This window comes from Canis aureus, chromosome X (assembly GCF_053574225.1).
Source record: "Canis aureus isolate CA01 chromosome X, VMU_Caureus_v.1.0, whole genome shotgun sequence".
Lineage (NCBI taxonomy): Eukaryota > Metazoa > Chordata > Mammalia > Carnivora > Canidae > Canis > Canis aureus.
This window is the reverse complement of record NC_135649.1, coordinates 46,628,535-46,649,559: the sequence shown is the minus strand read 5'-3', so window position 1 is coordinate 46,649,559 and position 21,025 is coordinate 46,628,535. Positions and strand designations below refer to the sequence as shown.

Below are 21,025 nucleotides of genomic sequence, written 5' to 3'. Positions count from 1 at the left end.
GTTGAGCTTCTCATTTTGTTCTTGTATTGTTTTCCTGATATCATTAATTTGCTTATCTGTGTTCTCTTATAACCCTCTGAGCATTTGTAGAACAATTTTTTTTTGTGAATTCTTTGTCAGAAAATTCCTGGATCTCCATTTCTTTGGGGCCCACTACTGGAGGTTTGCTGTGTTCCTTTGGTGAACACGTTTCCCTGATTCTCGGATCACTGTTGCCTTGTGTAGGTATCTATGCATTTCAAGGAGCAGTCACCTCTTCCAGACTTTATGGAGTGATTCTGCAGTGTGGATGTGCAGCACACTGGGCTGTGCTATGACCCTGCATCTACTGGTGCAGGGCACTAAGGGCAGGGGCACACGGCAGCAGTGGGTCCAAGGAGGCTGTAATGTCTCTTCAGTTCAGGCCACTGAGGTCCACATTATCAACAACCGTGTGTATGTTGGTGAGCATGGTGGAGAGAATGCAGTGGCTGCAAGGGCTGTTGGGCTCCTGAGTGGTGACTCCAGGACCCATAGCTAGGGACCAGGGCAGGCAGTAATGGTGGCCAGAGCCAGTGGTGTACACATACTCTGCTGTGAGGGCCTAGTGCAGGTGTCTATGTGGCAGCAGTGGTCACCTGCAGACACACTTGTGGTGATGGGGGTCAGGGTGGGTAACAGAGGCCAAGGCCATCTATGCACTCACTGGAATCTGTGGGGGACCTGGGTGCCAGTGTGCTCTCCTATGGCTTCACACTCTACCCATAGGTATGCAGACTGCAGTGGAGTACAGTGATGGGGGTAAGGCTGGGGGTCATGCAGGTCCACAACCAGAGGAACCAGCCACCTGTGGGCATGGTGGTGTCAGCCAGTGACAGGAGGTAGAGCCTGATCTGAGCCCACAGACAGCTACAGGGGGCCCTGGATGATGGTGTGCTCTTGTACAGCTGCACTTTCTTCCCCTAGGCATGCATATGGACTTGAAAGCCAGTGATGGGAATCAGGCTAGGGCTTCACAGGTTCACAGCTGCGGGGACTATCTATAGGTGAGTGTGGTGTTGCTGGCCAGGGACAAATGACTGGGCCTGATACAGACTCACAAGGACATCAGGGGGCCCTAGGTGTCAGTATGCTGTCCTGTGGCCACACGATCTTTCCCCTGTGCCTATGCAGTATAGTGAGGGCCAGTGGTGAGAGTCCTGCTGGAGTGAAGCTGGAGATGCTATCTATAGGTGGGCATGGTGTTGCAGGCCAGAGACAGAAGGCTGAGCATGCTTTCCATAAGCAGCTGTTGCTGGGGGCCTGGCTGTCAGAGAATTCACCCATCACTGCACACTCTCCTCTGTGTGTGTACCCGCTGTAGCAGATGCAAATGATAGGATCAGGCCATGGCTAGAGGGGCTATCTGTGCCCCCAAGTGCAGGCAAGCTGGTGCGTCAGCCCAGGGTACTTAAGCTGGTGTCTTGCTCTTGCACACCTACGAGAAAACCGGATTGGCTGTAAGCTTAACTCCTGGGTCTTGGTGGAGGTAGGAAGGGACCAGGGTGGCTGGTGTTCTACACCTGTGCAGCCACAGAGTATTTGAATGGTTACTCATGTGGGTCCTGGCTCTGGAAGGGTGTGGTTTTGGTAGAGGTGTTGGCAGGAGGGTGGTCTGGGGCCTGGGGGTGGGTACTGAGGAATGGCTGGCTCTAGGAAACTTAAATACTTCTAGGACCATTGTCAGGATCTATGCACCCAGGCAGTGACTTCATCGTTGGTGGAAGCTGCTGAGTTGTATGCCACAAAATTCTCTGTAAACTGAAATCACTCCTGCTGCATATGTGTTGATAATAGCCTCTGCTTTTATTCCTTCTTCCTAGTCAAGTCTTTGCTGTTATGAGTGGAGTGAAACTGAAGCTAGACCTTCATGCAGTGCCAGGACAGTCTAGACAAGTTGTTCACTCACTCTACTTTTTCCTTCCCTAGTAAGAGGAATTCTTACTAGTTGGGAAATTTTTTTTCCTGGTCCAGAACAATGCTGGCTTGAGGGATGGAATGATGCAGGGAGAAGGATGTTGTCTTCCTTCACTTCTTGTGCAATTATGCTTTGCTTGTTTGTTTGCTTGACACTATTGCTAGAGCCTCCTAAGTGGAATGTAGAGGTCTCCCAGACTGTTTTTGTTCATGGACCACCATCTAATCATTGATGCTGTCAAGGAATGGGGAAGTGGAGACTCCCACATCCCTATTTTTCTCCAAAGTCTGAGAAACTTCCTGTCATAAAAGGGGAATAATATTCATGAGGCCAGTCCAGTTATTATACTCAGCAAGTAATTATGCACATGATTTTTCTTAAACATAATTCCCAGTGATGTGTGACAATACACCTGGGTAAGCACCAAAGACACCTAAAGCAATATGGTCCCTATCTAACTACATCTCCCATGGGTTAACATTGTTCACCATTGCCTCTGCAGGAATATCACTCCTCTGCTGGAGTGAAGCTGGAGGTACTATCTTACCTCCCCTAAGAGGAGGGTAGGTACCTAATTGACAGCTTTCAGGATTTCAGGATTTAAAGGCCTCTTTAGTGCCCTGCATACCTAACTCCATCTCAATTATGGTTACCTTAAGACTTTAACTCAGAAGTAAAGACATTTAAGAAAAATGATAACTCAGTACTTATACCCACTGAACACCATATGAAAGGAGATTTTAAAGAATGTAACTTAGAAGATGGAAAATGATCTGAGATGCCAGAGGAATGATAATAGAATGAATTGGCAAATAGAAGTAAATGAAATATCGATGGCATAAAATATTTATAATGATTATGGCGACTTAAAGCAAAAAGTTAACAAGACGGAACTAAATACAGTATTACGAATCACTTGGATGATGGGTTGTGTCCAAGGAGAGCACCTCATAGCAATACAGGAAGCATTCCACCATCACCTCCAGGGAGATCCAGAGAGCCATATGTCAGTGGCCGCCTGGGGAGACTGCCAAGCACACTGTGTCTGAGGCCACCAAGGCCGTCATCCGGTGCACCAGACACCAATGAGCTGCCTCAGGACCGCCTGACCACACCGCAAAGCAAAGGCAAGAGCCTTTTCTTTTCAGAGCTACCTCACTTGGCAGGAAAAGACCTGAAGCTCTCCAGAGTGCAGTCTACTCTAGTGTTTGGATCTTTGCCATTTTGTCGATCTTTATAAATTCTTAGTGTGAAAGAAATGTTAAAAAAAAAACAGTATCAGCTCGACTTTCTATGTCTTTAGTGCTATTGGCTATGATTTTTCTTAACCATACTGCATTTCATCACTTTGCTAAATGGTCATTTCTATTAGGTATTTCCCTAGGTTAGCCTCTTCAGGGATCTTAATGGTCAAAACTATTTCCAAAATAATTTTATTTACCTCACCTATTCTTATTCTCCTACCTGTGTCCAATAGTGTCATCCGGAGATTTTTGTTTTTTCAAAATGTGTGGTATAGCAACAATTTAAGTGCAATACCAGATATAACAATCACACTTACCCCATTCGCACCCCTTTAGTATATCCCATTATCTGAATTCAAATAACATAAAAGGGGACCCAAACAATGTGCCAAAAACTCAATCAAACAACCTAGAATCGTGAAGGCATAGAGTAACTCCAGATTTCCAACATGTTGCATTCCAACATAACGGAACGTGGAAGAGTGGTAGTTTTATTGGAATAATTTTGATTCCACATTAGTGCATCATTTCTGATAAGCGGTAAATGTGATTGACTTAGGATGTGCTACAAATACTCTGATGCTCTGGAATCAATGTGCCCGACCTTTATTTATCTTTAAGGATTTTATTTATTTATTCGTGAGAGACACACAGAGAGAGGCAGAGACACAGACAAAGGGAGAAACAGTCTCCTCACAGGGAGCCCCCTGTGGGACTCTATCCCCGGACACAGGATCACGCCCTGAGCAGAAGGCAGATGGCTGAACTACCCAGGCATCCCATTGTGTGCCCCTCTTTTATAATCACAGCAACGGTAAGGTGGAGATGAGGACTACTATGGAATAAAAAGTATTGCAAAAGGGTGCCTAGGTGGCTCAGTCTGTTAAGCATCTGGCTCTTGATTTTGGCTCAGGTCATGATCTCAGGTTTTGTGAAGTACAGCCAGACTTCGGGCTACACGCTGGGTGTAGAGCCTACTTGAAATCTCTCCCTCGCTCTCTGCTCCTCCCCCTTCTCTCCTACTCTCTCCTTCTCCAGAAAATTTTCATGTTGGAAATCTAGAGGTACTCAACGGCTTCCTGTGGAATGTTTAGAGGTCCTTCTGGCAGCCCTCATGGGAAACTTAGAGGCTGCCTGATTCCCGCTCTGACTGAGGAGATGCCAAGCTCGAAGGTGTGCCACGAGATCTGACAAGACCTGGCTGAATGACCCGCTCACTTCCTGGCTTTGCCTTTTGTCCAATCAGAGAGGAGCTTCCGGTGACATCGGGCCATACAGTGGCTATAAAAGAGCCCTGGCCCTTCAGCTGCTGCCAGTGCGCTTCCTTCTGAGCTATCGGGGAGGTGAGCCCCACATGGCTGAGCCTGGCTGTGAGACCTCTTGGGAGGAAAGCCTGGTTACGGAGGAGCCAGGCGGCAGCCTATCAGGAGAGCCCTCAGCAGGAGCAGCCGAGGCGCCAATGCCGTTACCGCCGCTGCCGCCGTCACCACCGCCACCGCTGCAGTCACCACCGCCACCACCGCCAACTCCGCCGCCGGGTCCGCTGCTCAGGCAGTTTCGCCACCTATTTCCCAGGGTTCTGAAGAAGGTTCATGAGGGCCTGAGCCTCTCGCAGAAGGCCCTGAGAGTCACAGATTCGTTCATTAATGACATCTTCGAGCGCATCATCGACGAGGCCTCTCGCCTGGCCCACTCCACCATCACCTCCAGGGAGATCCAGACCGCCATGCATCTGCTGCTGCCAGGGGGGATTGGCAAGCATGTCGTGTCTGAGGCCTCCGAGGCCTTCATCTGGTACGCCAGACGCCAATGAACAGACGCCAATGAACAGCTGACCCTCTGACCACCCCACAAAACAAAGGCTCTTTTCAGAGCTACCTCACTTGTCGGGGAAAGACCTGTAGCTCCCCACAACGCCACCTACTCCAGCGTTTGGCCCTATGCCATGCTGCCCATCCTTAAAGCACGTTCACCGTGGGCAGAACATGACAAAATGTTGTCAAGTCCACTTTAATATACGTGTGTGGTGTGGACCGTTAGGATTTCCTTGGCCGGGTTGCATTTTGTCACTTTCCTAAATGGCCCGTTCCTTCAGGCCAGCCTCTTCTGGTATCTTTTTGGTCACAGCTGTGTGTCCACAGTGATTTGACTTGCCTTAAGTATTCTCCTTCTCCCTCTTGTGTCGAGTGGTATCATCAAGAGATTTGTTTGAGTTTGTGATACAGCAATGAGTGAAGTGCTGTAGCAGATCCCGAACTGACACATAGCGCATTCACACTCCCCCAACAGAGCCTCTCGTCCAAATTCAACTACACACATACAAGAGGACCCAAACACTGTGCCGAAAACTCAATCAAACGACCTCGAATCGTGGCCTACTCGAGCTCCCCACCTTGGGAAAGGCCGATTTTACTGCACTCACATTTATCTGATTCCGTTCCTTGGTAGCCTATACTCTTGCACTTTTGACCCCAAATCTTCCTGAACCACGACTACGCATGGCTGATGGGATCGTCCAATGAGAGCAGCTGTGCTCCCAGCCGCTGCTAGCAGCAGCCAATCAGCAACTGGCAGCACATGATCCGTGGCCATTGGCCCAAAGGGTGGTGGGGTGACCAGGGCTGAACCAATAACAGCCTTCCTCGGACACCCAGCCTGGAGATTGAAGGGGGAAGGTGGCATGATTGTCTGCCTGGGGGTTTCCGTTCAAGCTCTTGCTTTGAACCAGTGTGGTTGGAGTATAAACATCCAGATGTCACGGTGGGACAAGTCCCTATCGTTTTTTGCATCCAGATAGGCAGAGGCTGTTTGGAAATTAAGGGAACTAAGATGATTCCTTCCTCTACCTCAAGTGATCTGATGGGTCGGAGGACTTAGGATAATGGTAATGCGCTTTACTACCCACTGTGTTTTTTCCTTCTTGCACGGGCTCTCCACCACCACCCCTTTTTTTCCTTTTCCTATAGGTACATGCTGAATTTCAAAGCAGTTCGTGATTATCCAAGTACGTTTTATTTCATTGATTCCTAGCTTCCTATATCTGTGGAGAGAGAACCCACGCGGGGCGGGGGGGACAGAATTCAATCCTTTGAAATGTGTTAGGAGTTGCATTAAAACTCACGATTTCATCAAGTTTGCTATGTGTTCCGTGTGAACTTTTAAAATAAATTCTAAATGACCTTTTATTTGAATGTAGAAACCTGTAAAGAATGTTACTCTGCACCTAGCAGTGAGACATAAGCTGGGTAAACTATGGAAATACAACTTTTTCTGGCGCCCACTAAAAGACAGAATAAGCCAAAGGTATTTGGAGCGGGGACACAAAGTGCTTGCTTCATAAATCCCAAGAAAAGCTACCACAAAATATAGTGCAAATAAATTCTCGTGGGTGGTACCTAGAAATTTCCATATACAGCGGGAAGAAAATTTTAGAAGCCAAAGGTTCTTTGCGGAGCCGTTGCCTTTTCAGAAAAGAACTGTGGACCATTTAGAAAAAGAAAACTGCATTTCAACAAGTCTAATTTCTATCATGCTTATTGCTGTTCACAATCCATGTGTCAATATGACATGCAGATGTTTTTCAAAGTTATTCATGCATATTGGCCTCATACACGTTGTATTATGTAAACAGTTATTTAAGAACCTGGATTCATTAGGATTGTGTGTGTGTATGTGTGTGGTTTTCATTTGTAATTTCAGAAATCAAATGGGAGTGCTAGTAAAACAACATTAAAATGCACCATAATTGGGCTGTGGATGGGACACTTGGAGTGGAAGTGTGAGAGACACACATGAAATCTGGGAAGGAGAAAGGAAAATGCCATTTGATGTTGAAGTCCAGAGTGGGAATTGACTACATCTGATTATTCCTATGAGTGAGTAATTGAGGAGAAAGGCACCTAGTGACTAATCATGATGTAATGCTGTGGTTACTGAGATGAAATAAAAGAATGGCTACTGCCTCACTAACAAATTATAGCAACAACATGGGGGGAAATAGCATTAATAGGACAGGCATACCCAAATCAAACTTTTTCAATGGTATTCATATTATTAAGTTCTTTGAAAAGCCATAAGCAAGGACCCAAACTCAGTACATAAATGTCTAAATCCAAAAATTCAAAAAACAACACCTATTCAGGACCCCTCCCAACTAAAGCTGCCACTGTTAACCCATTCAGATTTATCTGACTTTGTTCTTTTCAGGCTATAAACTTTTGTTCTTGAAAAGTCAGAACTTAATTACTTACAACACTACAGGTCTTATGGAGCGTCCAATCAGTGCAGCCCCACGCTTCTGAATCAGCCTCTGATGGACCTGCAGCCTCTGACCCACAGCCATTGGCTCTATATATGAGGCAGTGTCTCAAGATGAGCCAATACGTGTCTTCCTTGGTTATTCCACATGGGAAATTGAGGAAGAAGCATCTGCGATTCTTTCTTTTTTTTTTAATGAGCTCAACGTGTTTATTATTCAATTCAGCAGACATAAAGCCACTCTGTCTGATTGCTGTTGAGGTTTTTAAATGCTTCTTTCCATTTCTGCGTTTACGCTGTTGTGAGAGGGTAACAGTTTGTGGATCAGCACCAGCCCGGGGGAGGGGGGACGCATTTTGAGTAGCAATATGATGGAAGATGAAGCGATTGCCTGAAAGATGCTAGCTGTGAGCATCTGAGGAGGGGATCAAACCCAGGTCTTCTTACTCCAGGTACAGAAAGACTTGCTCCCCCTGCGAGCCTGCCACTGAACCTACCTGAAGCTTTTCTTCCCCTGTAACCATGGACAAAAGGAGGTCCTTGAGGTGGGTAGTAGCAGTCCTTCAGACACAGCAATGGAGACATCACTCCCCATTCTCCACATATCCCCAACTATAGGCAACCGTTATTCTGTTTTCTGTCTTTATGGATTTGCCTGTTCTGGACATTTCACATGAATGGAATCATACGATATTTAGTGTTTTCTGACTGGGTCCTTTCACTTGGATGTTGTCTTCAGGTTCGTCCATGTTTCACCATGTATCAGTACTTCATTTACTTTTATGGCTGAATAATATTCCATCCATACCACTTCTATTTATCCATTCATCAATTGATTGCCATTTGGGTTTCCCCCCACTCTTTGGATATTACAAACAATGTAGCTATAACCATTCTTTTCTATCATTTTATGTGGACATAGATTTTTATTTCTCTTAGGTATATATTTGGGCATGAAATTGCTGGGTTGTATGTTATCTCTCTGTTTAAGGTTTTGAGGAACTGCCTGACTGGTTTACAAAGTGGCTGTGTGATTTTACTTTCCCACCAGCAACAAATGACAGTCCCACTTTCTTCTCATCCTCAATAACACTTTGTTATTGTCTGTGTTTTTGCTTGTAGCCATCCTAGTGGGTGTGAAGTGGCATCTCACGGTGGTTTTGATTTGTCTTTCCCCGGTGACTAATGATGTTGAACATCTTTTCATGTGCTTACTGGACATTTGTGCATCTTCTTTGGAGAAATGTGCATCCAGATCCTTTGTCCATTTTTAATTTGGTTATTGTCACTTTCTTACAGAGTTTTAAGTGTTCTTCATTTATTGTAGAGACAGGTCCCGTATCAGATATATGCACATATATTTGTAAATATTTTCTCCCATTCTGTGGGTTTTCACTTTCTTGGTGATGTTTTCTGAAGCATGGGCTTTTTACATTTCAATCAGGTTCACATTATCTATTTTTTTTATTGCTTGTGGTATCATATCTAAAATTCTATAGCCATATCCCAGATCATGAAGATTTACCTTTATGTTTCCTCCTAATCAGTTTATATTTTAAACTCCTATTTTGGTCATTGACCCATTTTCAGCTAATTGTTAATTTTTTTTTGTTTTCTTAAATCTTTAATTCCAGTATAGTTAAAATACAGCATTATATTAGTTTCAGGTGTACAATATAGTGATTCAACAGTTCCATATATTATTCAGTGCTCATCAAGGTAAGTGTACTCTATTTTTTCATTTATTTTTTGCATATTTTTTATTGAAGTTCAATTTGCCAACATATCGCATAACACCCAGTGCTCACCCATCAGGTGCACCCCTTAGTGGGTAAGTGTACTTTTAATCCCCTTCACCTATTTCACCAATCCCCCACTCGTCTCCCCTCTGGTAACCATCCCTTTGTCTTCTACAGTTGAGAGTCTGTTTCTCGGTTTCTCTTTCTCTCTCTCTTTCTGTCTCTCTCTCTCTCATTTTTTTTTCTCTGCTGATTTGTTTTGTTTCTTAAATTGCACATATCAGTGAAATCATACGGTATTTATCTTTCCCTGACTGGCTTATTTTGCTCAGCCTATACTCTGTAGATCCATCCATGTTGTTGTTGTAGATGGCAAGATTTTGTTATTTCTTATGGCTGAATAATATTCCATTATCTATATCTTTATTTCACATCTTCTGTATTTTTTAAAGATTTATTTATTTGAGAGAGAGAGCAAGAGAGAGCACGAGCACGTGGGGTAGGGAGGGACAGAAAGAGAGGGAGAGAGAATCCCAAACAGACTCTGCACTGAGCACAGAGCCCCTTGTGGCACTCAATCCCACAACCCTGATGTCACACCCTGAGCCAAATCCAAGAGTTGGATGCTTAACTGACTACACCACCCAGGTGCCCCTATATCACATCTTCTTTATCCCTTCATCCATCGATGGATGGTTGGGCTGCTTCCACAGTTTGGCTATTGTGAATAATGCTGCAATAAACATAGGGGCGCATACATCCCTTTAAATTCGTGTTTTTGTATTCTTTGGGTAAATACCCGGTGATGTAATTCCTGGATTGTAGGGTAGTTCTATTACTAATTTTCTGAGGAACCTCCATACTGTCTTCCACAGTGGATGCACCAATTTGCATTCCCAACAACAGTGCACAAGGGTTCCTTTTTCTCCACATTTGTGCCAGCACCTGTTGTTTCTTGAGTTTTTGATGTTAGCCATTCTGACACATGTGAGGTGGTATCTCATTGTGGTTTTGATTTGCATTTCCCTGATGAGTGATATTGAGCACCTTTTTATGTGTCTGTTGGTCATCCGTATGTCTTCTGTGGAGAAATGTCTGTTCATGGCTTCTGCCCATTTTTAATTGGATTATTTGCTTTTCAGGTGTTGAGTCTTATAAGTTCTTTATATATTTTGGATACCAATCCATCATCAGATATGTCATTTGCAAATATCTTCTCCCATTAGTAGGTTGTCTTTCAGTTCTGTTGGTTGTTTCCTTTGCTGTGCAGAAGCTTTTTATTTGGATGTAGTCCCAGTAGTTTATTTTTGCTTTTGTTTCCCTTGCCTCAGGAGACCTATCTAAAAAGATGTTGCTATCACCAGTGTCAGAGAAACTACTGCCTGTGCCCTCTTCTAGGATTTTTATGCTTTCAGGTCTCACATTTAGGTCTTAATCCATTTTGAATTTACTTTTGTGTATGGTATAAGAAAGTGGTCCAGTTTCATTCTTTTGCATGTAGCTGCTCAGTTTTCCCAGCACCATTTGTTAAAGAGGCTTTTTCCCATTGCATGTTCTTGCCTCCCTTGTCGAAGATTAATTGACCATAACATTGTGGATTCATTTCTGGGCTTTCTATTCTCTTCCATTGATCTATGTGTCTATTCTTTTTCAAGCTTTTATTTAAATTCCAGTTAGTAAACATAGAGTGTAATATTAGCTCTTTGTGTCTTTGTGCCAGTACCATACTGTTTTGATTACTACGCCTTTGTAATATAACTTGAAGTCTGGAATTGTGATGCCTCCAGCTTTACTTTTCTTTCTCAAGATTGCTTTGGCTATTCGGGATCTTTTGTGTTTCCATACAATTTTTTAGGATTGTTTGTTTTAGGTCTGTGGAAAACGCTGGTGGTATTTTGATAGGGTACTTTGATAGGTATTTTGCATTAAATGTGTAGATTGCTTTCGGCAGGACATTTTTTTTCTTTTTCTTTTTCGTTTTATTTTTAATTTTTTTATTGGAGTTCAATTTGCCAACATATAGCATAACACCCAGTGCTCATCCCATCAAGTGCCCCCCCTCAGTGCCTGTCATCCAGTCACCCCACCCCCGCCTACCTCCCTTTCTACCACCCCTTGTTCGTTTCCCAGAGTAAGGAGAATATTTATTCTTCCAATCCATGAGCATAGCATATCTTTCTGTTTCGTTGTGTCATCTTCAATTTCTTTCATCAGTGTTTCATAGTTTTCTGGTTACAGGTATTTCACCTCTTTGGTTAGGTTTATTTATAGGCGTCTTATTATTTTGGAGTGCAATTGTAAATGGGATTTGTTTTCTTAATATCTCTTTCTGCTGCTTCATGATTGGTGTATAGAAATGCAACAGATTTCTATATGTTGATTTTGCATCTTGCGGCTTTACTGGATTGAATTCTGTATCAGTTCTAGCAGTTTTTGGTGGAGTCTTTCGTGTTTTCAATATATAATATCATGGCATCTGCAAAGAGTGAGAGTTTGACTTCTTCCTTGCCGATTTGGAATGTCTTTTATTGCTTTTTGTTGTCTGACTGCTGTGGCTAGGACTTCCAGTACTATGTGGAGTAAAAGTGTGAGAGTGAACATCTTTTTCTTTATTGCTGAAGTATAATCGACATATGGTGCTATATTAGTTTCAAGTGTACAACATATTGACTTGACAATCCTGTACATTCCTCGGTGCTCACTACGACAAATGTAGTCACCATCTGTCACCATACAACATTATTTGTATGATATACTCAATATATTATACAATATAATATACTCAATGTATTATTATTGAGTATATTCCCTATGCTGTCCTTTTCTCCTCCATGACCTAGTTATTTTGTGACTGGAGGTTTGTAATTCTTAATCTCCTTTATCTATTTCACCCATCCTTCACCCACCTCCCTTCCAGCAACAGCCAGTTTGCTCACTGTATTTAAGAGTCTGTTTGTTTGTTCATTTATCTCACCTTTTTAAAGACTCCATATATAAGTGAAATCATATGGTATCTCTCTCTGTCTTATTTCACTTAGCATAATACACTCTAGGTTCATCCATGTTGTTGCAAATGGCAATATCACATTCTTCTTTATGGCTGAGCAATATTCTATGTGATATATATATCTCACATTTTCTTTATCCATTCATCTATTGAAGGACAATTGGGCTGCTTCCATATCTTGGCTATTGTAAATAATGCTGCAATAAACATAGGGATGCATATGTCCTTTCGAATTAGTGCTTTGGTTTTCTTTGGGTAAATATCCAGTAGTGAAATTACTGGATCATATGATAGTTCTATTTTTAAGATTTTAAGGAGCCTCCCTACTGTTTTCCACAGTGGTTGTGCCACCTTTTATTCCCAAGAACAGTGCACAAGGGCTCCCTTTTCTTTATATCCTGATCAACACGCGTTATTTCTTGGCTTTTTGATACTAGCTATTCTGATTGGTGTAAGGTGATATCTCATTGTGGTTTTGACTTGCATTTCTCTGTTGAGTAATGATGCTGAGGATCTTTTCATGTGTCTGTTGCCCATCCGTATGTGTTCTTTGGAAAAATGTCTACTTAGGTCCTCTGTCCATCCTTTAATCAGATTGTGTTTTTGCTTTTCAGTTGTTTGAGTTCTTTATATATTTTGGATTTTAACCACTTAAATATATATATTTTACAAATATATCATTTGTAAATATCCTCTCCCACTCACTAGTTTGACCTGTTGTTATGTTAACGGTTTCCTTTGCTGTGCAAAAGCTTTTGATTTTTGCTTTTGTTTTCCCTGCCTGAGGAGACGTATCCATAAATATGTTGCTAAGGCTAATGTCCAAGAGATTACTGCCTATGTTTTCTTTTAGGAGTTTTATGATTTAAAGTCTTACACCTAGCTCTCTAATTAATTTTGAGTTTATTGCTGTGCATGGTATAAGAAAGTGGTCCAGTTTCATTCTTTTGCCTGTAGCTCTCCCGTTTTCCCAATACCATTGACTGAAAAGACTATCTTTTCTGCGTTGTATATTCTTGCCTCCTATGTTATAAATTAATTAAGCATCTGTGATTCTTTCCATGCTATCTGTTCTTTGATTAGTTATAGGTTTTTAATCATGGAAATTTAAGGATATTATATTAGTTTTCTAGTTATATTATGTTAGTTTTCTAAGGCTGCTAAACCAAATAGCAGGGACTGGTCAACTCAAATAACATATCATTTACTGCCTCATACCCCTGGAAGCTAGAAGTCCGAAATCATGGGTCAGATGGTTGGGCGAGTCTCAGGGCTATGAAGCAAGCATCTTTTACAGGCCACACTCTTTGGCTTGAAATAGCCGTGTATTCATATGGTTTTTATTTGTTTGGTTTTTGTTTTTGTTTTTGTTTTTCTCTGAGCATGTCTCCAACTCCGAATGCTCCCTCTTAATTTTTTTCCTTTTTTAAAATTTATTTATAAATTTATTTTTTATTGGTGTTCAATTTGCCAACATATAGAATAACACCCAGTGCTCATCCCATCAAGTGCCCCCCTCAGTGCCCATCACCCTGTCACCCCCACCCCCCGCCCACCTCCCCTTCCACAACCCCTTGTTCGTTTCCCAGAGTTAGGAGTCTCTCATGTTCTGTCTCCCTTTCTGATATTTCCCACTCATTTTTTCTCCTTTCCCCTTTATTCCCTTTCACTATTTTTTATATTCCCCAAATGAATGAGAACATACACTGTTTGTCCTTCTCCGATTGACTTACTTCACTCAGCATAATACCCTCCAGTTCCATCCACGTCGAAGCAAATGGTGGGTATTTGTCATTTCTAATGGCTGAGTAATATTCCATTGTATACATAAACCACATCTTCTTTAACCATTCATCTTTCGATGGACACCAAGGCTCCTTCCACAGTTTGGCTATTGTGGACATTGCTGTTATAAACATCGGGGTGCAGGTGTCCCGGTGTTTCATTGCATCTGTATCTTAAACATCGGGGTGCAGGTGTCCCGGTGTTTCATTGCATCTGTATCTTTGGGGTAAATCCCCAGCAGTGCAATCACTGGGTCGTAGGGCAGATCTATTTTTAACTCTTTGAGGAACCTCCACACAGTTTTCCACGAATGCTCCCCCCCCTCTTTTTTTTAAAGATTGATTGATTGATTGATTGATGATAGACACAGAGAGAGAGAGAGGCAGAGACACAGGCAGAGGGAGAAGCAGGCTCCATGCCGGTAGCCCGATGTGGGACTCGATCCCGGGACTCCAGAATCGTGCCCTGGGACAAAGGCAGGCGCCAAACCACTGAGCCACCCAGGGATCCCCAAATGCTCCCTTTTTTTTTTTTTTTTTTTCAAATGCTCCCTTTTTATAAGGACACTGGTAATGTTGGATGAGGCCTACTCTAATGATTTCACTTGAACATGAATACCTCAGTAAATTGTCTATCACCAGATAATCTCACATTTTGAAGGACTGGGGGTGGGTGGTGGTGGTGGTGGTCATCTGGATTACAACATACATATTTTAGGAGCACAAAATTCAATCCATAGTAGTCAGCCTCTGGACCCCCAAAATTCATGTTCTCTATACACAATACATTCATCCCATGCAAATATCACCAAAAGGCTTCACCCAGCCCAACATCAATGCTAAGGTGAAATATCATCTAAATATTCTGTACGTCAGATAAGGGTCTGCTTCCATCTCTGATTAATGCTGAGGCAACATCCCTTTCCAACTGAGAATGTATATCGGAAGCAGATAACTTCTTGTCTTCTGTCACACAGTGACTGGACAGGTCCAGGATAGACATCACTATTCCAAAATTGAGAAATCAGAAGGAAACAAGGGCTCATTGGTCCAGAACAAGTTTAAAACGAGTAGGGAAAATTATATTAGACTTTAAGGACTGGAAAGAATCCTCCTTGAATCTAGGCTTTGACCTCTGATCCCACAAGGGTGACAGCCCCACATTCTCTGCCGTGACCTCCCACCTGTCCAGGGCTGCTACAGTACATTCTTCTGAACACCACAGGTGGTCTGAACCTTTGGAACCCAGGAGGTGGCCTTGGTCTCAGGAATCATGGAGAAGGTGGCTCTACAGACCTTGCCATTGGGCCTCTGGGTCTGTAGTGGCAGTGGCAGCCCTGACAGCCTCTGAGGCTTCTGTGGGGTCATTTGCCCCTTTTCCTGAAGAAAGTGCATGTTCCCAGTGAGATGTATCTGTGGGCCCTTTTCTTGACTGCAGAATCCCAGCAGTCCAACAGTCTTCCTTCATGTTGTCCCATCTGTTTCCCCTTCAATCCAAGCTGACCACATTTATGCTGGCATTAAATTCACAAAATAAAACACCTGTTGGCTTCCCCTTAGATTCAAAGGTTTCAAGCCATCACACAGGAAGGTCCTCCACACATCTTTCTTGGACAGCTGTATCTCTATTCCTGGCTTCTGCTGAGATGGTCAATTGGACCCACGTGTCACATACCTAGGCTCCCAACTAATGGTTTTCCAGGCACACCCTTGGCCCTTTTCCTAAAGCGGGCTACCTAGATAGGCTGAGAAGGTTGCAAATATTATGTGATCATTTCTTTTTGTTTTAAGGTCCCTTCTTTAATTGATCTCCCCTGGCATTTATTATAGCAGTAAGGATAAACTGGGCTGTTTCTGGAACCTTGTGCTTTGAAATCTCCTCAGCTTACAGTCTCAGTTTATCACGTAAGAGTTCTACTCTGCATGAAACACTAGAACATGATTCAGCCAAATGGTCTGCCAGTTGATAACAAGGACAGCCATTTCTCAAAGTCAAAACAAAACAAAACAATTTTTTAACCTATCAGAAGAGGGATAGGAACCCTGCCCCCTCCGCCCCCAGAGAGATAGATCACAAAGTTTATTTAGTACCATCAGAACAAGACAAGTTCATGAGAAAGATGGTGGGCAGGGAAGGATACTAGAGAGGGCTTTTCTGAGTAGCAAAGGGGTGAAGGTGTGCAATGCCTGCTCTAGTACTGGGTACAAAGTCTTGTTTCTGTTTTGTTTTGGTTCAATGTGGAATATCTCTGCTGAGCCATTATAATGTCAGAGTTCACCTTAGGATCATTAGAGTAAGGATTTAGAATAGGGACACATCGTCATAATGGTTATTATGTATTATTATTCTGAAATATTTGAAAGATATCATTAAGGATTTGAGAAAAAGGATGTATGCAGGGAAATCAGGAAAAGTTGTCATAAAATCAACTAAAAGTAAACGGCCCTTGGTAGAGCCTCAAATTGCCATACACATAGGAAACAAAATTTGGAATGCCAAAGGCTGTTTACAAACCATGCTCATTTCGAAAGATAGTATTGTTGAGTGGTTTTGCATAAACAGCATTTCACTAAGCCACTTAATTTCTATCATGCTCATTGCTGCTATTTCAAAATCTCAGCATTTGTCCATGTGACATACCAGTGCTTTGCCAATCTTGGTCTGACCTACTGGTCGTGTAGATAGATATAGATATAGATATAGATATAGATATAGATATAGATATAGATATAGATATAGATATAGATATAGATATAGATATATATAGTTTTATGTGAGAAATCGTCTTAAGAAATTGAATCTGTGTGGAGTTTTTTGTACTTCATTTGGGTTTTGCATCAGTATTCTCAGAAATTGAATAGACGCATGAATAAAACAAGGTTGAAGATGCACCACATAGGCTCTAAAGGCTGGGAGAGTGGCGGTAAGTGACAGATATAAAATCTAGGGTGGAGAGAGAAAAGATTGATTTGATGTTGAAGACAGGGATGGAAAGTGAGCACATCTGATTATTCACTTCAGAAGGTGATTGGGAGCAAAGAGCACCTGGTGAGCATCATTATCTAACAGCATACTTAATAGTAGAAACTACTGGAGTGGGGCAACCTGGGTGGCTCAGTGGTTTAGCGCTGCCTTCGGCCTGGACGTGATCCTGGAGACCAGGGAATGAGTCCCACGTCGGGCTCCCTGCATGGAGCCTGCTTCTTCCTCCTCCTGTGTCTCTGCCTCTCTCTCTCTCTCTCTCATGAATAAATAAATTTAAAAATCTAAAAAAATTAAAAAAAAGAAACTACTGGAGTGAAATGGATTCGTTGCTTAAGTAACACATTGTAAGCCACAACCCTATGAAAAATAGTATTAGTAAGGCAAACATACCTCAATCAAACTTATTCAACATTATCCTCATTATAGAATTCATTGAAAAACAGGAGGGAGAACCCAAACTTAGTACAGAAGTCTCTAAAGAAAGAGTTCAAGAAAGAATACCTAAACCAGGCTCCCTACTAACTGGCGACAACTCTTAAGTCGCTCCTACTTATCCGATTGTATTTCTTCCAAGTGGAAAATGCAAACCTTCAGGAATTGCACATCTGCTTCATGGGGATGATGGAGGCATCCAGTCAAAGCTGCTTAGGCCTCACTCAGCTCTGAGTTAGCCAATCAGGGACATGCAACTGCTGACTCACAGGCATGGGCCCAGTGTGTAGTTGGGTGTCTCAGGCTGAACCAGTAAGAGTCTTACTGGGTACTCAGCCTCTGAGATTAAGGGGGAATCCAGTATTATACTTTGCTTGCTGTTTGTTTCTTTTTTTGACTAGTTGTATGCTTTTAAACATGATGAGAAGGATATGAGTCCAGCTCAGGTCACCACTTCCATTCAGGTCAGAGGAGAGTTGTTCAGATTAATAGCATTAAAATGATTTACCTTGATGCTGACCATGTATTTTTAACTCCAGCTATTTGAATGTTCAAGTTTGGTTTTGTGTTTTGTTTTCTACCTCTGGCTCCATGGGCCTGAGCAAATAAGACCCATCACATTACATACTCAGCTTTGTGTGGAGTGGTGCTATAACCTGTGAGAAAACTGGACTGTTTCCTCCTGGGGAAAGGAGATGCCAAGGAAAATTCTTTTGCCAGTGCTTAGTTCCAAGTGAGGGAGGAAATAAGCATTTCCTTGAGAATGTACAGCCATGCAAGTGCCCTGGTGTAGTTCTGGGGTTCAGGTTGGCACTACCAGCATGATGAAAACCGTTTCTGGTCACAAACCCAGGCACATGGCAAATGCACATCTAATCCTTTCTGGAGGAGTAACCTTAATTGAGGTTTTTACAAGTTTCCTGCAGATAGAGTCCTCCTATGCAAGCATACAATCCAAAAACAAGCCACCCTCATCAAAATCAAACAAGAAACCAAACTGAAAAGCTCTAAAGTATTATTACCAAATGCCAACTTCAAAAAATGTTTAGCGCATTTATATAAATAATTACAAGACATGTAAAATATGAGTAAGAAGTGTCTGCTTAGCAAAAATTTTGTCAAATGGTTTCCTGGTCTTGAAAATCGTAACCACTAGATTAGAAGATCCACGAAAGTTTATATGACAAAGGAGACCTACTGGAGAGAGAGAATTGGTTAAAAGGTGAACAAAATAACACAGAACGCCCCATAGGAGGATAAAGAGAAAAATAGGATGAAAGTGAGGCAAAGAGGCTTAGGGAATGGAGTAAGTAGTTATGAAGTGCATCTCATAGGCATTCCAGAAGCAGAAACTTGAGTGAATTTTGGAAAAATAATATATTCAAAGACAAATGTCTTGTATGTTCCCCAGAATTTAGGGAAATCATGAATTTCTAGGTTCAGGAAGCACACCTGGAAACATCATTGTAAGGCTACGATGTAAGCATAGAGAGCACAATAGCAGACAAAAGGACATGATGCCTGAAAACAGAATACTAGACAGTGTGACAGTATACCTCCTTTTTTTAAATCAAGAAAAGCATGTGGTGAGAGAAAATGCCTGTCAACCTGCAGTTGGATACTTCGCCAAAGTATCATTTAATAATGAGGCTGTGAGAGACTTAAAGATGGACTACCCAGAACCCTCTTCAATGAAGACTTTCTGCTTTGGCCTCTTAGAATGCGGTCAGCTGGAAGTCCATAACCATTACACCTTTCAGGCATTTCCTCAGCTACAGAGAGCTGCCTGGCCCAAGCTCTGGGACTTCTCCGATGGCCACATTTTATGTCTGATTAAGGAAAGGTCATTAATACATGTCTGGTGCCTTCCTCAGTTATCAATCCTGACTAAATGCCCTGCACACCCAACCCTATCTCAATGCTGGCTACTTTAAAAACTGGACTCAGAAGAAAAGACATTTGAGAACAGTGTTTCATCTGATACCATTTTAGAGGAGCATCTAAAGAATACGGTTAAGGAGATGGTGATGAGAACAATTCATACCTTAAGCTTCACTGGCTCAACCTATGACACATTTACCTCCCCTGAGCCACAGCCATTGGCCCAAAGATTGGGAAGGTGATTCAAGATTAGCCAATGAGAGGATTCTTAGGAGGTTCAGTCTTGAGGATTGTGAAGGAAATTGACAGGGCTCCTTCTCTGTCCTTTGTTTGCTAGCTGGCTTCTGATCATCGTGATTTAATGATATAAATTCATAGGTTGTAGTGGACATATCTGTTTTCCCTTGCATCCAGTTAAGTGAAGTATTTGACTGCTAATAATTTAAGTAAAATTTGCGTATCCTCCTGTGTAAATGGGACTCTATAAAAATAAGGAATAGCAAGATTTCTTTACTGGCTTTATTGTCATATTGTGTTTCCTAATTAAAAAAAAAATGAGATTCCCCTCCCCCCTTCATAATTGGAACTGTGCTATTTGCAGTAGAATTAGCTGTTCATTAAAGGTCCAAATGGAAATGACTTTGGTTGCCTGACCATTTGGGATCAAAGCACATCAGTGGCCCCCCCAATTTCTTCAATTCTTCTTAAGTCCTTTTTTTTTGTTTCAGTTTCTGTAATGTATTTGTATGTGAATACATTTAAGAAATGCCTTTACCTGTATTATTATGTTTTTGAAAGAATGTGCCTTAAATTTTAAAAGTATTTCCCATTTATTGACTCTACTTTTCTCCTCCTATGGTGGTTTCTTTGAGAATTAGGGTAGTCATTTTTTTCCAACCTGTTTTTTCAACAACACCTCTTGTATTTATCGACCAATTCAAGTATATGGGGGAACTTTGGGGACCTAAGTAATATTCAGAAAATAATTTTATACCATTTGAGACCTGATTTGTGACCCAGTATGTGATCTATTCTGGAGAATGTTCCATGTACACTTAAGAAGAATGTGTATTCTGTTGCTTTAGGATGAAATGCTCTGAATGTCTCTGTTATGTCCATCTGGTCCAGTATGTCATTCAAAGCCCTTCTTTCCTTGTTGATCAAGATAAAAAGCTTTTGCACAGCAAAGCAAACAGTCAACAAAACTAACAGGCAACCTGGAATGGGAGAAGATATTTGCAAATGTCTTATCAGATAAAAGGCTAGTATCCAAATCCTGCAAAGAACTTACCAAACTCAACACCCAAAAACCAAAAAATCCAGAGAAGGAATAGACAGAAGACAAAAACAGACATTTCTCCAAGAAGACCTACAAATAGCCACCAGGCACATGAAAAGAATGCTCAACATCACTCACTATCAGGGACATACAAATCAAGACCACAATGAGAATCTACCTTACAGTAGTCAGAATGACTAAAATTAACAACTCAGGAAACAACAGATGTTGGCAAGGATGCAGAGAAAGGGGAACATTACATTGTTGGTGGGAATGCAAACTGGTGCGGCCACTCTGGAAAAGAGTATGGAGGTTCCTCAAAAAGTTACAAATAGAGCTAACCTATAACCCAGCAATTACACTACTAGGTATTTACCCAACGAATACAAACATAGTGATAGGATGGAGCACATGCACCCAAATTTTTATAGCAGCAATGTCCACAATAGCTAAAATATGGAAAGAGCCCAGATGTCCATC

General features: G+C 42.1%; 1 protein-coding gene across 1 annotated transcript; it reads left to right on the top strand.

Annotated features, from left to right (window-relative positions):
• Nucleotides 1–795: 795 nt before the first annotated feature.
• Nucleotides 796–6,249, top strand: LOC144308851 (uncharacterized). The gene is made up of 2 exons (XM_077889871.1): nucleotides 796–860; nucleotides 4,339–6,249. The coding sequence occupies exons 1-2, from the start codon at nucleotides 796–798 to the stop codon at nucleotides 4,991–4,993; spliced, it is 720 nt and encodes a 239-aa protein (XP_077745997.1). The 3' UTR covers nucleotides 4,994–6,249.
• The last annotated feature ends 14,776 nt before the right edge of the window (nucleotides 6,250–21,025 follow it).

Excerpts from the sequence above, each read along its gene's own strand:
- LOC144308851 (XM_077889871.1), top strand. The coding sequence starts at position 796 with ATGCAGGTCCACAACCAGAGGAACCAGCCACCTGTGGGCATGGTGGTG. Across the intron at positions 861-4,338 it reads GTGTCAGCCAGTGACAGGAG|ATGCCAAGCTCGAAGGTGTG; the intron begins GTAGAGCCTGAT and ends CTGACTGAGGAG.